General features: G+C 46.7%; 2 protein-coding genes across 15 annotated transcripts in view; one reads left to right on the forward strand and one right to left on the reverse strand.

The window, feature by feature from the left end:
* Positions 1-4,200: 4,200 nt before the first annotated feature.
* Positions 4,201-14,842, reverse strand: MED8 (mediator complex subunit 8). 2 transcript variants are annotated; one of them, XM_055814949.1, is made up of 7 exons: positions 14,760-14,842; positions 11,546-11,664; positions 10,337-10,481; positions 9,524-9,664; positions 9,033-9,114; positions 7,739-7,987; positions 4,201-4,701 (listed from the first exon to the last, which is right to left on the reverse strand). In XM_055814949.1, the coding sequence occupies exons 1-7, from the start codon at positions 14,763-14,765 to the stop codon at positions 4,637-4,639; spliced, it is 807 nt and encodes a 268-aa protein (XP_055670924.1). In that variant the 5' UTR covers positions 14,766-14,842; the 3' UTR covers positions 4,201-4,636. The 2 variants fall into 2 exon arrangements, with proteins under 2 accessions (XP_055670924.1, XP_027643913.1); XM_027788112.2 differs by lacking the exon at positions 14,760-14,842 and adding an exon at positions 14,311-14,695.
* Positions 14,837-15,047, forward strand: part of SZT2 (SZT2 subunit of KICSTOR complex) — a 60,574-nt gene continuing 60,363 nt past the window's right edge. For all 13 annotated transcript variants that reach the window (XR_008748938.1, XR_008748939.1, XM_055814933.1 and 10 more), the window contains exon 1: positions 14,837-14,916. Coding sequence is in view for 11 of the 13 variants with exons in the window: in XM_055814933.1 (XP_055670908.1) it covers positions 14,887-14,916 (30 nt within the window). In the remaining 2 variants the exon portion in view is untranslated. The remainder of the gene's footprint in view (positions 14,917-15,047) is intronic.

Here is a 15,047-nt window from a genome sequence, read left to right on the forward strand (position 1 = left end):
TGGTTGGAAGGAGGAGCTTCCAAAGTGCCTGTATATTCATTTGTAGGCACAAGCTGTCACCTAGATATGCTCTGGCTCTCCTGGGGCCACCAAGCTCATGGTGGGAGCCCAGGGGAAAGTGGAGAGCCAACCTGGGGTTTCTGCTTTCACCATTCAACTGTTTGTACCTTTGACTTTCAAGTAGTTTCTGAGCTTTTCAATGGCCACTTCAGAGGCAGGGTTTGCTGCTCTTTCTGTGTGTTTATCTTTCCTCTGTGAGCTGCAGGTGAAGCTGTTTTGGGAGGGATGCAGATGCAAAACTTGGCTTACTGCCCTTTGGCAGCACACACACCATTATGTTGCTTCTTAGCATAACAAAGTGCTCAGGCTCCTGCAACGAAATCACCAGAAGACTTCTCCTTTGGTCCCAGATGTTTCTGTCAGAAAGGTCCTATACTAGTAGGAGGATGGAAACCAGTTCCCCTGAGACCTTGCCTTCCTGCCTTACCTGGGGCATGGAGAGTGGAGAACTGCTGAGGTTCCCCTCCCTCAGCTGTCCCCCTGATCTTTTTGGTCACATCTCCCCTCACACCTTACATACTTCACCTTCACTGTAAAGGCTTAATGACACCCACTGAAAAGATCTGGAAGTTAAAAAACAGACAAAAATGTTATACCTTTCTTTTTTAAACAGAACAAGACACCTGTGTGCACATCTCTGCTTGGGGATGGGACAAGAGAACAAACACGTGGCAGATGTTAGTCGTGCTGATCAGTGGATGCAGAGATACAGGGAAACAACGGCACTACACCGAGCTTCACAGCTTCCAGAGGTGAGCCAGGCCAGGGCAAGAGCAGGACAGGCTGCAGGCACCACCCAGCACGGCTGGATGTGTGATGCGGGCTGGGAATGGTGGGACTGCAGATAGCTGGGCAGGAAGGAAGGGCAATAAATATCTCGTTCCTGCATTTGGGAGGAAGCCAGATGAAGCATTCCAGTCACAAGGGTGAAACACTTTCCACTCTAACAGTAACTTAGGAAGATGTTAAACAACAGTTGCATAAGGCAAAACCTCAGTACTCTGAGTATCCTGCATCTCAAAATTAAAAAAAAAAAAAAAAAGTAAACCTCTGTTTTTAAAAATCCAAATTATTAATGCTGATATTCAGTAAGACAAGGAAGCCTGGAGAAGCTCCAGAGAACAAGCAAGCTGATGTTATGCCAGCATTTTAAAAAAGTAAACAGGATGGCCTTGTAAACAGGTGTGTCTATTTGACAGTCATTCCATGCAAAATAATGACCAAAAAATATGTGATCATATTGATAAAGACTTAAAGCAGAGAAATATAAATACCAATCATCAGGGATTACAGACAATGAACCTGTCAAACTAACACGATAATTTTTGTGGCACTGTATACTCTTAAGTATTGGAGAGCAAGCTGGCTGGTACTGCGACGTGTGCGATCAAGGAACAAGAGCGCTGGCAACCTGGCCAAGTGCAAGGTAGCAGAGGAGATGCTCCCTGGGGAATTGACACCGAGGATATGTTTCTAGCAGGGGGTGCTAAATAGTGTAAAGCTGATGACCTAGAAGGAAATGAAGTCATGATGGGTAAAGCATGCTGTTCTGGGAGCCAGGGGCATGTCCGTGGTCTGGAGCCCTTGGGGTCCCTGGGGCAAGGGGGCCATGCAGTGGAAGATGTCCATCCCTCCACACTAGAGCCCAGTTGGTACCAAGGGGGAGCGTGGGGGCCCAGAACAAATCAGTACCTGGGCTCTCCATCACACTGCTGTGCTGGGGCTGAGCCTTCTCCCTGCTGAAATTATCCTACTAGGAAAAGACAAGTTCAAAAAGGGATTGGACAAGGCAGTGAAAAACCCTTGAGGCTTAGTGTGGCAGCACATCCCATGCTTGTGGGGAGAGCATGCTTCCACAGTCGCCTGTTTGGCCCCTGCTGCGATGTGGCACAGACCAAGCACCTGCACTCACCCAGCAGGGCTGTGCTTTTATTCTGACACAGTGCACCAGGAACGGTGAATCCCTGTTGAACTTTCGGGCCACAGTGACAAGCAGTGGACCATAAACCTCCACCATGACTTTATGGGTAAAAGGCCTGTTCCTGTTCCCTGTTTAAACATTCAAGCACTGGCAGTGACTGGATAAGAGGTTAAAGTCGCTCTGCATCTGAAATTCCCATTCCCACAATTAGAATAGTGTGTCCTAGTCCAGTGTCCCAAAGGACACAGATGCATAAGAAGATTTGGACGTGAGCCAAGAAGTGGAAAATAGAAAATATGCCTTAAAGCAAAAGGGACTTTTCATCAGTTCAGTTCATCGTAAAAAAGGATCACGAAAGCTTGATCATAATATCCAGCTCCTCCCTCTGGGACTCAGGGTCTGGCTGAAAAGATCCAGTGACTAGAAAGGAATTAAAGAAATGCAGCCTCAGTATAAGGTGCAATAAGAAAATTAACTTTTGGAACAACGTACCAGCCACTGTAGCAGAGATGTATCCGTTCAAGATCAACTGTTTTCCTAATGACAGTGCTTTAAGTTACACAAGAAGTAATTCAGGACAGCCTGTGTCATGCAGGAAGTTACACTGGTGAGCCTAGCCGGCCTCCCCAACTCTATAATCTATGGAAAAAAACCCTGCCTGCATTTCCCTTCCCCCTGTCCAAGTGTGTGAAAGGTCTGACCTGCCCCACTGGAGGCGTTTTCAGGAGAGCCAGGTTAGCGTGGGCTCTGCCTGTGTCCCAGGCTGCCCGAATTGCACCAGCCAGCTGCTGGCCCCGGGGCTCCTGCACTGAGACATTTCAGCTTTATAAGGAAGCCAGTCTGGGGGGATGAAGTGAAGCAGCACCCGGGCGCTGAGGCTCCATGGATGATGAGTGCCAGGAACCTGATGTATGTTCCTTTGACAGTTTTCTGCCTTCCTTCCCAACTGAAGCAGGGACATTGGTAGATAGGGAACAGCCATCCTGCAGTGCTCAGCCCATCACAGGGCATAGTCCTGCAGGCTCAAACTCCCTGGCTATCAGGCTCCAGGCATTACACAAAACACTCACACTGGAGCCAGCAACATTCTCCTGCTTTCACACCAGCTCCCTGCTGCAGCCAGTGGCCCCCGAGAGAGCCAGGAGCTCCATGTTCATTAGGCACAAAAAGCAATCTCATCAGTCTGGCTGGGCTGGTGCCATTGCAGACACGTCACCGGGCTCATTCGTAGTGGAGTGGCTTTGCTTATCGTATAAACTGCTTGTGCTTCCAGGTCACTTTCTACATCCCAGTTCCATGCTTCTCAAGGGCCTGCATATTAAAATGGGTCGATAGGTGCCCTAGTCACAGCTTTGTGGAAGGTTTTGTTTTGGGAGAACAGCCCACAACCTCCACAAATAAGCTGGATCTGATTAGCTCAGAGGCAAGCAGTGCAGGAGCAGCTGCAGGCTGTATCTGCTGAGTGGAGATTTCCTCACCCATAAGATTGCTGACAGATGCTATTGAGTAAAATACAGTGCTGGCTTTCACAAGTCAAAAGGGAAGTCCAGGCAAGAGCAGCAAGAGGCACAACGGTTGTCTTTAGGATGCTCTGTGGGCATGCGTCCCCACCCTTTATTCTCAGAGGAATCTTTCAATAAGCAGATTATATTTTACAGCTCAAGGGCAGAAAATAGAACAGGGATGGCTTCACAATGCCCAGTTCCAAAGAGAAATGGGCCAGACATCACAGCCTGGCCAACTCGGAGGTGCCATGGTCCTGAGCAGATTGAAATACCTCTCTGAAGCAATGCATAAATCCTGAAGAAACTTTGTAGGAAACACAGCAGCAGAGAACTATGGAAGTGAAATCAGATCCAGTTGGGATTTGTGGCAGCATCAGAATACAAAAGCTCCATGATTCTGTTCCTGAAATGCTGCCTTCTTCCTGCAGGCCTTGTAATAGTCTTTCCCAGTATTTTGCTTTCTGAGGAATAGTCATAATGAGTTTACCACTATTTTGCTTTCTGAGGAATAGTCATAATGAGTTTACAATAAAAAAGATGTTTACTGCTTATGTTTGTGCCCTGCTGACTCACTTTATAACAGCTCTTTATGCATAAGCCTGCAGCTCCAGCACTCAGCTTCCAAAATTTTATGTGTATTTTAGTTTGGAGCTGCTCCATAGCCTTCCCAAAGGAAAAGGAGTCCTTATGACCTGAGAGATGGACACCAGTGTCTCACAGTGTGCATAACAAAGTCTTTATTCAACAAGAGGGAGTAAAGAAAGAGCATGCCAAGTGAACAAGCAGAAACAAGGAGCAAAGTGCACCATGCAGCTCTTCAGATAGGGAAAAGGGAAAAGGTTTCTATCAGGAAAGGGTAGTTGTCTCCAGGCCAGACCCGAAGGAGATGGGACCAATACCAGAAGCAAAGTCCTCTGCTCTGACTGAACGGAGAAGTACTCGTGTCCAGCAGACATGGCCACTAACAGCTTCACACAAGCCAGCCAACACTAAATAAAACCCAGGGAAGGGTCTTACAACCCCTATCTCCTTGGATATGGTGTGTGGATATGTGAAGGGACTTGGAAGTCCTAGAAGGAATCCAAGCATGGTGGCTGCAGCAGGAACAATGCTGGTTAACTGCTGTTTCCTAGGTCTGGTTCATCTCAGCTCATCTCTGATATGGATGCATTGAGGCAGATTTGATGTTTGTTTTTATGCCACTCGGCATTTTTCCTGGAGAGAGAAAAAAGGAAAAGTGCAAACCCAGTTATATGAGAGAACATTTGCTCAGGAGCATGCAAGACAACAACCCTGTCTGGACTTTTCCCATTCCACTCCAGGTACCACACTAGGCTTACTTGCTACAACAGCATCTTCCAGCTTCTGACCTAACACAATCAAGCTCTTCTACAAATTGGCATCTTTCTCTGTTGAGAAATCTTTTTGACAATTCCTGTGTCCCACTGCTATCACCTCAAATTCTATCCTTGTTCCATCTTAACCAAGCCTTTCTCTTTGTCAGGAGGCTCCTACAGCAGTGTAGGACTTGTTCAGTCTTACAGAAGTTGCTGGAAGCAGCACTCACAGAAGTACCAAGGACTGACCTCCACTTCCATTTCAGAGGGGCAAACACAAGAGCCTGTAACCCATTCCACGTAGCATTTTTTATAGTTAGGGCATATATTTAAATTACTAAGCCTCTCTCAGGTCTCTTAATTTCTCTTAACCACATCCACCTCTTGGGCATTATTACTGTTTGCTGATAGCAATCACACACAGGAGTGTGTTCAAAGACATCATACTAGCAGCTTACAATAAGTGTACAGCACTACACAAAGCTAAGATGATGAGAAAAATATACAAAAAGACAATGATGAAAAAGCAGCACAGAGGGACATTCAAAGAACACTCCTTCAGAAAGTGGAATGTGTGTTCAAACTGGAACAGAAAAAAAGGACAGTTTCTGAAAATCAAAACTATAGTACAGCAGAACAAGAAAAGATTTGATGAGCAAATGGGTAAAAGAATAAAGATTATTAAACCTCCTCAAACTTATCCAAAGCCGGTTATTGCCTGCAATGAATTGGCAGGCGATCTGATACCACTTCAGTGCTAACAATCAGTAGACTAATACTGTTAGACATTACTCCAAAAGGAAAAGTGAACAGGACTGTAGTTCACCCACATCTGGAATACTGTGAACGGTTCTGGTGTTCCCAGTCTTGAAAACAAACAGAAAAGTTGCAGGTAAGAGTGACAAGGATGGTCCAAGATATAATTTTCACACAAAGACATACTAAACAGAATAGGACTCATTAGCTGGAGGGGTAAGATGGAAAAAGGAAGGAGGACCTAACAGACTTCCAAAATAATGAAAACTAGTATGGAGAAAGTAACTGAGAAATTATTCACCACTTCTCACAACACGGGTAAAAAGGAAACATGCAATAGAATTATCAGGCAAAAGATTTAGCCATAAAAAGGAATTTTTTTTAAGCAAAGCATGCAATAAAGCTGTGGGACATACTGCCATAGGTGGTGCAGACGTCAAAATTAAAATTCAAAAAAGAACTGCAGAAACTGATGGCTGCTATACCCACTGGTCTCTAACCAAACTCTGGCTTAAAAACCCTAAACAACAACTGCTGTCAGGATATACTTCATTCTCATATTCTTTCAGTCTCTACTACGGGCACTATCAAAAGCAGGACAGTGGGAATAACCTTTGGTAAACCCCAGTATGGCTGCTGTTATCAAAAGGGAGCTTCCCAGTAACACAGGCTGGACAAGTGCTCTTGTTACCAGCACACTCTGCTTGATGTACAGCAGCAACTGTCTTCCCATTCTGGAGACAGCATTCGTGGGTATGCAGCCAGGAATCACAGGGGCCTTCTTTGTTACCAAGTCACAGTGGAAATTACTTTCTAACTCTTACATAAATACATAATTAACTTAGGATTAATATTGTTGCTCAAGTTCATTTCTGAACAACAGTCATTATACAAGCAAGAAAACACCAATTAGGATATCCGATATCCAAAATCTCAATTAACATGAACATAAGAATGACAGTACAGGGTTAGGCCTGTAGGTCCCCCACACCAAACTCATTCCTGACAGCAGAGGACATTTAAGGAGGAATACCAGAACAGGGCAAGCCTGAGTGATACCTCTGCAGAATACCCCCTCTGCTTCTAATATATGGTGGCTCACGGACTGGGGAGTCAGAGATGGTGTCTTCAGGATTAACCATTGACTGATTTTTCATCCAGGAATTTACCTACTTACTTTTCCATCTCATATAACCTATTACACACTTGACAATGTGCTCTACGATGTAATTATTTAGTATTCAGTATCTTCCTTTTGTTCTGAATCTACAAGCCGATATTTTCATTGGTGCACCTTCATTGATCCTTCTGTATTATGGGAAACAGTGAACAATCATTCCCCAGTCACCTGCTGAATACAATTGGAGATTTTATAGACTTCCATACTTTCTTCTCCCTACTCCAAAGCTATCTCCAGCAGCAGACATCAGAACTGCACATAATATTGCAGGTGTGGGTGCCCAATGGATTTATACAATGGCCGAATGATATCTTGTTTCTCTGTCCCTTTTCTAGTAATTCCTAATATTTGGTTTGCGTTTTTGCCCCAACTGTACATCCAATTAATGTGTTTACAGAACTATTATATCATGTATCTATTTCCCAAATACAAGTCACTAGGTTAGAGTCCAAGTGCTGGACATGCAAAGTCAAATTGCTATGCCTATGTGTTTCACTTTATATTTAATACAAATGTAATCTACTATTAAGTGAAGTCACTTGGCATATGAAATCCTTCTGTGACTCTTTACAGACAGATTTGGTTTTTTCCTTACCTTAAATAACTCAGCATCATCAAACCTTTCCACTTTATTGCCTACCCACAACTCAAATCTGACCACAAAACCCCCAGAATAGATCCCTGCAAAACTGCACTGTGATCTCCCTCCACATTGACTCCTATGTTCACTAAGTCTGTTATTAAGATGGTATTGCGGGGTGAGTTAAGCTGAAGCTGGATGGCTGGGATCCATTTCAGCCTCTGAGCCAATTTTAAGCAGGTATTACTCCACTGTTACAACCTGACTCATGTTATTAAGGCAGAAAGGAACCTCTTACTCAGTTGTATCTAAAAGGTGACTGGGGAAGAATCTCTACATCTGCAATTGTCCTTCTTGCTCCCTGCATTTCAACTGCTTTCAGATATGCAACTTATTTACCTGGCTGTCCAGCTTGTGCCATCTGCACCCCTGCCAGCATTGGCTGCTGCTGAGCTGGTGCACCTGACATTGGGACCTGCTGCATGCCTGAAGCACCTGCAATGATGGCACCAGCTCCTGGTTGGCTTGACTGGACAGACCCTCCAGAGCCAGGGGGTCTTCGGTTTGACAGTCCTTTCCCAAAGGCCACAGCTGCTACCAGTGCATTGGTATCTGCAGGGTTGAAAGTCTGCTTGTTCTGTCGTAAACCTGTAGAAAAAGAAGTTATTTTGAAGCATTTCAGCAATCAATTCTAAACAGTAGCATAGCTGGTCCTGAATTTACTTTTCTGTTATTTTGGTGCATGTAATAGAGATCAGCTTCTAACAAGCTGTCCTACAAGAGTCTCAGAAGGGTCCAAGAAGCTGTGAAATCCAAAAGACTGGTGATCCAAGAGCTCTTCCACTGAGAGCAGCACATACGCTGCTCAGGGAAGGAGGACAGAGGGAGCCAACTCCTCCATGCCCATGAGAATGTCCCCACTAAAGGCTCTTCCATGCTGAAACCTACAGCAGGTAACAAGCACTGTGTTCTAGATAAGCAATGCAACATCCCCTTTTGGAGGCTCATGAGCAGCATGGTGTCTGCAAGTTTTTCTACCACACGCCTGCCCAGTTACACTATGAATCCTGGAAACCAGACAGAACCCGTGCTTGGGTCCTTGCCTACACTATGTGTCAAAGGTGACAAAAAACCAGCCTTTGAGAATTGTGCATAGCACTCCCACGAATAGCGAGCAGCTGACAGCAGAGACCATTAAAATAAGGATGTCCAGCATCAGAGTCAGAACCGGAAAATGTTGACCACAAGTCTGAAGGAGCCATCATCTAGAGGATGTCACACAATAGCCTGCGAACAAATATGTTGTGGACTCATTCAGAACATAGCTAAGGGGCTTCCCATTCACTGCCAATGCACTTTCACAGCTATTTATATTAATCCAAGTTGATTGGGATGCTTTCTTGGTAAATACTTACCACCTCCTCAAAGGAGGATTTGGCAAAGGGTTGGAACAACCTTCCTGCCAAGCATAGGTCACACAAGCAGGACACACTGCGCCCACAGGACCCCTTTTCAAATTAGGGGGCTCTAGGACAGCCAATCTTGCATCTGCTAGAATGCTTTCATCTATGCTTCATCTATGCTGCTCATCTGTGTTTCCCATGCTTCAGGCTCTCTGATTTACCTGTTATGCCACTACTCTCTCAAGCCTGCTGCTTGGACCCTGTACCCCACTTCCACCCCAGTGACATACCTCCACTTTCAGATTCACGCTCCTCCTTACTGATTTTCTCCAGCAGATTTGAGCACATTTTGTTCAGACTTTGGATCTGTTTCTGAAAAATGAAAACCACCAGAAATCACCAGAATACCTCCAACTGGGTACAAGTCAGCAAGGTACATGAACAAGCTTTCTCTGTGTAACCAAACATAAGCATTTTGGTAGCAGAGCCTAAAAAGCCCTGTGCTAATGCATGCAGGAGGGCTCCGTGGGGATGGGATAGGCTTTGCCTTTCTCTGACTCATCTGATGGCATCTCCTGTGAACTGCCAGTGGGCTGGATACCCTTGGTTTGTGAAACTGTGGAGGAAACCAAACTTCAGCTAGGGTCCGCTAGAGGAATCTCAGGCAGAAAAGGACACAGCAGAAACAGAAACTGCTAGATGGGAAGGTGAAGGAAGCAGAGTTAAGGGGCATCTTGTGCCATAGGACTAAGAGGCAGAAGTATCAAACTCTTTCACCTACCTGGGCCACATCAGGGCTAATTCGAGCTGCATCTGTGATCAGTTGCTTCTCCTGCTCCTCCACCTCAGGGTCTGGCTTAGTTCGAAGGTGGTCAGGCACCACCTCATGGCTGAACACCGGCACACGCCCCTCTGTCTGCCGCTGCAAGAGTTGGATGAGCAACACTCAGAACCTCCTCGAGCCCAGCACTCAAACAGCTCAAAAGGATGGCGCAGGCCATAGTGCTGGAACAAGGCTAGCAGCATGCTGTGGGGAAACCTTGATCTGGAAAGCATTATGAAGTTTCAACAATTTGTCTAGGAATTTGCACTGTGCTGGTTTAGTCAGAGCAACCCACAGGAGTCTGCAGTGCAGCCCCACCAGCATGGCCATGATCAGTTGAAATCTTTTCTCACTCAAGCAGAGAATAAATGCTGACAGTGCATGCTGGAGGTTCTGTAACACGCCTCATGTGGGTCAGATGACAAACTGCACACCTAGATAAAGATATCCAACAGAAACAGCACAGCTATGGCAGAGAAAACCAGGAGCTTGTAAGGAGACCTCCCAGTTACACAAGAAGACACTATCTCTTTCAGCCCCAACATCAGGAAAATAACATATTTATGAACAGGAACACCTCCTGTAAAGTATATCCACTGCAAGTGTGCAAGCCCCCCAGCAAAGCAGCTCCCTGTCAGAACTAATCATCACCTTTTCCTTCTCTACACCCAGAGCTGAGGAATGCCAAGCACAAGGAATGCCAAGCAAGCTGGAACAGATACACAAGCACATCCTGATACTCCAGGGCCAACACTCAGGGAACTTTCTTACCATGATCTCCTCATCACGGTCTGGTGACAGCACTAGGGGTATGATAACCTGGTTTCGCAGTAGTGGGGTCTTCTCATGCTTTAGCACTTTATTCAAGGTGTTCAGCTGCCCTGAGAGCAATGCGAAGCTGTCCAGAACCGAAGGCCTGGGAAAAGAAATCAAGGGGACAGAGCACAGAAAGGGATGCCACTGATGGCTTTTATCTCTTCATCACTCAAATGGCTGAGAAGCAAGGAAATAACACTATTGCTCATCAAACTGGCTTACTCCAGTCAGTAAGCAGCAAAACCTAGGGCTGAATCTGCAGGTACAGACAAACCCCAGTCCCTAGTGCAAATAGCTCAAATGCTGCAAATAGCTCAGGGACATTACAAGCAGTACCACTGGAAGTGGCAGTTGTTTGGGATTTCAGTAACATACACAGAAGCAATGCTTTCCTTATCACTAACTCTCCCAGTGCAATTTTAGAGCAAGGTCTGAGAAACAGTTTAACTCCTAAGCAGTACAGCCAGGAGGAACAATATTTATAGTTTGGCTATCCAGACTGAGCAGCAAGGAAGCAAAATAAGTGGTAATCTTGCCAAGGAGGTCCCTTTCAGCTTGCTCTCTCTGCGGGATTCATCACCTCTCCTACCTCCTGCAACATTAATGATAAACACTAACTGCCTGTGAAGCTTTGCTGCAGTAGCAGACCCTCTCTAAGATACTGTATAGTCTATTAAGCTGTAGCTATAACGTCTTTATGCTCCATAAGGAAGAGAACGCCACCTTGCAAGCCTCTCAAACTGTCTGGTAAAACATGCAGAACCAGGAAAACATAAAAGCTCAGTTCATAGCAGAGCCAGAAAAAGCCAGAAAGGTCAAGAAATGCATAAGAACCATTGCTCATTTTATAGGGTATGTGGGTCCCTAAGACACTTTGTTTGAGAAGCTTCCAGCCACTGCAGATGCAAGTCTAGTTCTCATAAAATGTCTGGATTAAAAGGTGTTAGCATGACTCTCTTACTATACAGCATGAAACCAATGGTTTTCAGCTGGTTTTCTGGTGGAAGACGTGTAGTGGTTCCTCCAGCAGAAATGTGAAAAGCAAACTTAGGCCTACTGACAACAGGCTAATGCTTTTTAAGCATACTTTATGGTCCTTAGAGCCAAGTCTGGAACAGCTTCAACAGTTATTAACAGTGCCCCTAGCTCTGTGAGACACCTTACCATGTGAGTCGGTCATACTCGTTCTCCAGCTTGTAGATAAAACTGACCAAGGAGTTCTTCAGGTCAGCCACCTGACTGATGAGCGCCTCCAGGGTCAGCTCCAGCTGCTTCTCCTCTCTCTAAAAAAAGGCAAGAAAGACGTGGGATGACGACAAAGCTTAACACCTTCCCAAGGTGTTGTGGATCCACTTGCATGCACAGTCCAATCTCTCCTACGTAGAGCCTCCTTTTCAGGGGAAGCAAACAGCGACTCTGGAGATAAAAATCCTATGGTTTCACACTGACCTCTTCCCCTTGGGCTGGAACACTGAGACAAGAGACTCGTGCCAGAGACAAACCCTTGACTACCTGTCCTTTTAAGACCTAGGTGAATATAGCGAAGACATTCTCACTTACACTTGCTTTTTACCACATCAGGCAGTCACCAAAGTTAGCTCACGCCACCTTTGTGAGCCATTTAAGCTAACCCAGCTCAAAGTAGATCAGCATTCCCTTCACTTTTTCTGACAGCAGATGTGGGCACAGTGATGTCTTCATCCTGTTGCAAAGTGAGTATAAGGTTGTTGTATTTTTTTTTACTACGGCCTAAAGCCTCGTTTCTGCTCCTCATCACATTCTTTACTTTCTTCCTGCCCAAATGCCACTTCCAGCTGCTAAAGAAAACTGGCAGCTCCTATTCTACTTGTGCCTTCCCAGCTGCAGGAGGCCCTGCTGTAACACAGATCACACATACTAAAACACGCACACGTCACCTCCTGCCTTTTGCCCCGGCTTATTTTGTTTAAATAAGCTTTTCCACTGACATCCCCAGGTGACGGAGGACGGTGACAGACAAAGTGTCAGGACAAGGGATCTGTTGCCAAAGACACCAAGACATATCCTTGACTCTTGCAAAAACCCTTTGGAGTCTTATCTATTCTAATTTATTCATACTACAGTATTGCACAAAATGTAATTAAAGTCCCAGCCCTAATGAACTGCTCATATAAGTTGGGAACTGTACAATAATAATCCATGAGGAGGGTGGGACAAAGCAATCAAATAATAGAAAGGGAATGCCGATTGGGAAAGCAGATAGAGTGACTCAGGCTGTTGGCACGCTTGCTATTGGGTTAGTTGTTGTTCTGTTTAAACATACTAGGCCCGTGTGAGCTTCACCAGAGAGATGATCAGGTATCTTCCATTTTCACAAGAACACAAAATCATTATTTGTAGCCTGACAAGACTATAAAGGCTTTTTTTTGGTAATCACTGATCAGACTTCACTTCATTTATCCACCTTAGAAGAAACAGCTGAGTTAATTTTGTTAAAATTTGATCCCCAGTCCATGGAGTAGATTCACGGAGCGGATTGCTGGGTGTTTCACCTCAAGATAAAAGCGCTCTCCTCCATCTTGTGATAGGACTAGTCAGTTCCTGTGCAATTAAGAAATGAGTCTACAACTGTTTGCGTGCACTGTGTTTGTGCAAGAAGATTAACTAATGCCTGTATTACAAGTTGGGCTGGCAGCCAGTTTTACTGCAGGGGTGCCAGGCATATGCACCCACAATTCACCTGACCCATTGCCTGCGCTTATCCAGGAAGCCCTCAAGAGGATGAACAAAATCCTATTGCACACATGTTGCTCTTGCAGCAGCAGCATACTCCAAGCCTCCTTCTTTCATAGGCTCTCTCCAAAGCCGTTAAGAGCTGGAAGCAGATGTAAGCACTGCAAAGCATGCACGCAACAAGACCCGTGTTTCCAAGGAATGCTGTGCCTCTTGTAGGTACACGCTACATCCAAGCAATGCTTTAAGGAGTTTGTTAGCAATACAAAATTTCCCTGAGGTAGTACAGATAGGGCTTATGGGAGAGGTGGCTGAAGGACATCCTGATACGCAGCAACCAAGAGGTAAAGGTGAAATTCAGAGTAGGTAAATGTAAAGCAACACACATGGCAAAACAAAGGGGCAAAAAAACCACACAAAGAAACCTGACTTTCTGTAAACAATGACATTCTCTGAGCTGAAAACGTTATCACTTAGAAACAAAATCTTGGGATTATCTGAGGGTAACCCATGAGGGTAACCCATGAGAACATCTGTCCAAGGCTCAAGAAGCAGTCAAGTATGTAAAGCGATAATAAGATTTATTAGGAAAGCAACAGAAAACTAAGCATCATTATGCCATCCTATAAATTCATGCCTCGTATCTCAAATATTACATGTCACTCTTGTCCCTCCAACTGAAAAGGGATATAGTAGGAATATGTACAGATAAAGACAACAAGGATGATCAAGAATATTCATCAGTTCCATTGATGCAGCAGTTAAAAACAAAGAGACCGGTACATGCAAATGGCTGAAAAGAGGAGACACAATATAACAAACCCTATAGAAGAGGAATTGCAGGACAACCATCTTTGCTTTCTTTTCTGGTAGGACAATCAGGAGACTTGCACTAAGCCAGCAGATAGTGGTTTCAAACCAACCAAAGGAGGCAGATCTTTACAGCCCGTTAACCTGTTATTAACCTCTGCAACCCTTTTCCACTAGACATTACGGATGCTAAAAATTCACACTGCTTCAAAAAGTAACTGGATCCTTCTTCTATCCATGAAAATCCATTCAAGGCTATTACACACAAGGGGTGTGCTAGCAATAGCTCACACAGAATAACATCAGTAGGTTATTTTGCTCTTACAACTTCTTTTTGGTATCGGCTTCTTGGCTAGTGGCAAAGCCAGGCTGCTGGGCAGGTGGACCTTTGGTGAGATAACTCTTACCACGGGCTGCAGCAAGGACTGAGGAGGAGAGGAGCACCCAGAAATCCACACACACGCTCACTCTCCCGCCGTGCTGCCTGAGGAGGCCGCCGCACAGGGAAGCCTCGGGCCAGCTGCCCGAGGGCGAGCCCACCCTGGAAGCCCGGCTGCCGCACCCCGCATGGGTCTGACCTGTGGGGGCGGCCGGGCCGAGGACAGGCAGGAATCAACCGCCGCGGCCGGGCGGCAGCAGCGCTGACACCGCCCCAGGCCGAGCCCCGCGGAGCTCGGAGCGTCCGTGGGCGGGAGGCACCGAAAAGCGGGGTCCAGGCCCAGCACGGAACGGCCCCGCAGGCCGGCCTAGCTGGCTGCCTGCCTCCCGCCCGCGGCAAGGTCCCGGCCCCGGCCCGAACGGACCTGCAGCACCGGCCCAGCCCCCCCGCGCTGCCCCCGGCCCCGGCGCCCCTCACCTGCATGGCGCGCCGCCCCGTTGCCACGGGAGAGCGGCGCTTCCGGGTCAGCCGTGCGCAGCGGGGGGCGGGGCCGGGCGGGCGGCAGGGCGCAGGTCAAGGGGCGCGGGGCGGGGCCGCGCCGGACATGGCGGCCGCCGAGAGGCCCGACTCGGAGGTGGGAGCGGGCCGGGGGAGCCGGGGCTGGGCCGGGGTAGGGCTGGGCCAGGCAGGGGGGAGTCGGGGAAGCGGGGGTAGGAGCGAGGTGAGGGGTAGCCGCGGCGCGGGGGCCAGGGCGGCGGTGGGGCC

This window comes from Falco peregrinus, chromosome 10, assembly GCF_023634155.1.
Source record: "Falco peregrinus isolate bFalPer1 chromosome 10, bFalPer1.pri, whole genome shotgun sequence".
Taxonomy (NCBI): domain Eukaryota; kingdom Metazoa; phylum Chordata; class Aves; order Falconiformes; family Falconidae; genus Falco; species Falco peregrinus.

Bases quoted from the DNA above. Each gene is read 5' to 3' on its own strand.
- MED8 (XM_055814949.1), bottom strand. The intron at 10,482-11,545 runs GTAAGGTGTCTC...TTCTTTTCCCAG, and splicing joins GAGTATGACCGACTCACATG to GCCTTCGGTTCTGGACAGCT. The intron at 7,988-9,032 runs GTATGTCACTGG...CTTTTTCTACAG, and splicing joins GCGTGAATCTGAAAGTGGAG to GTTTACGACAGAACAAGCAG.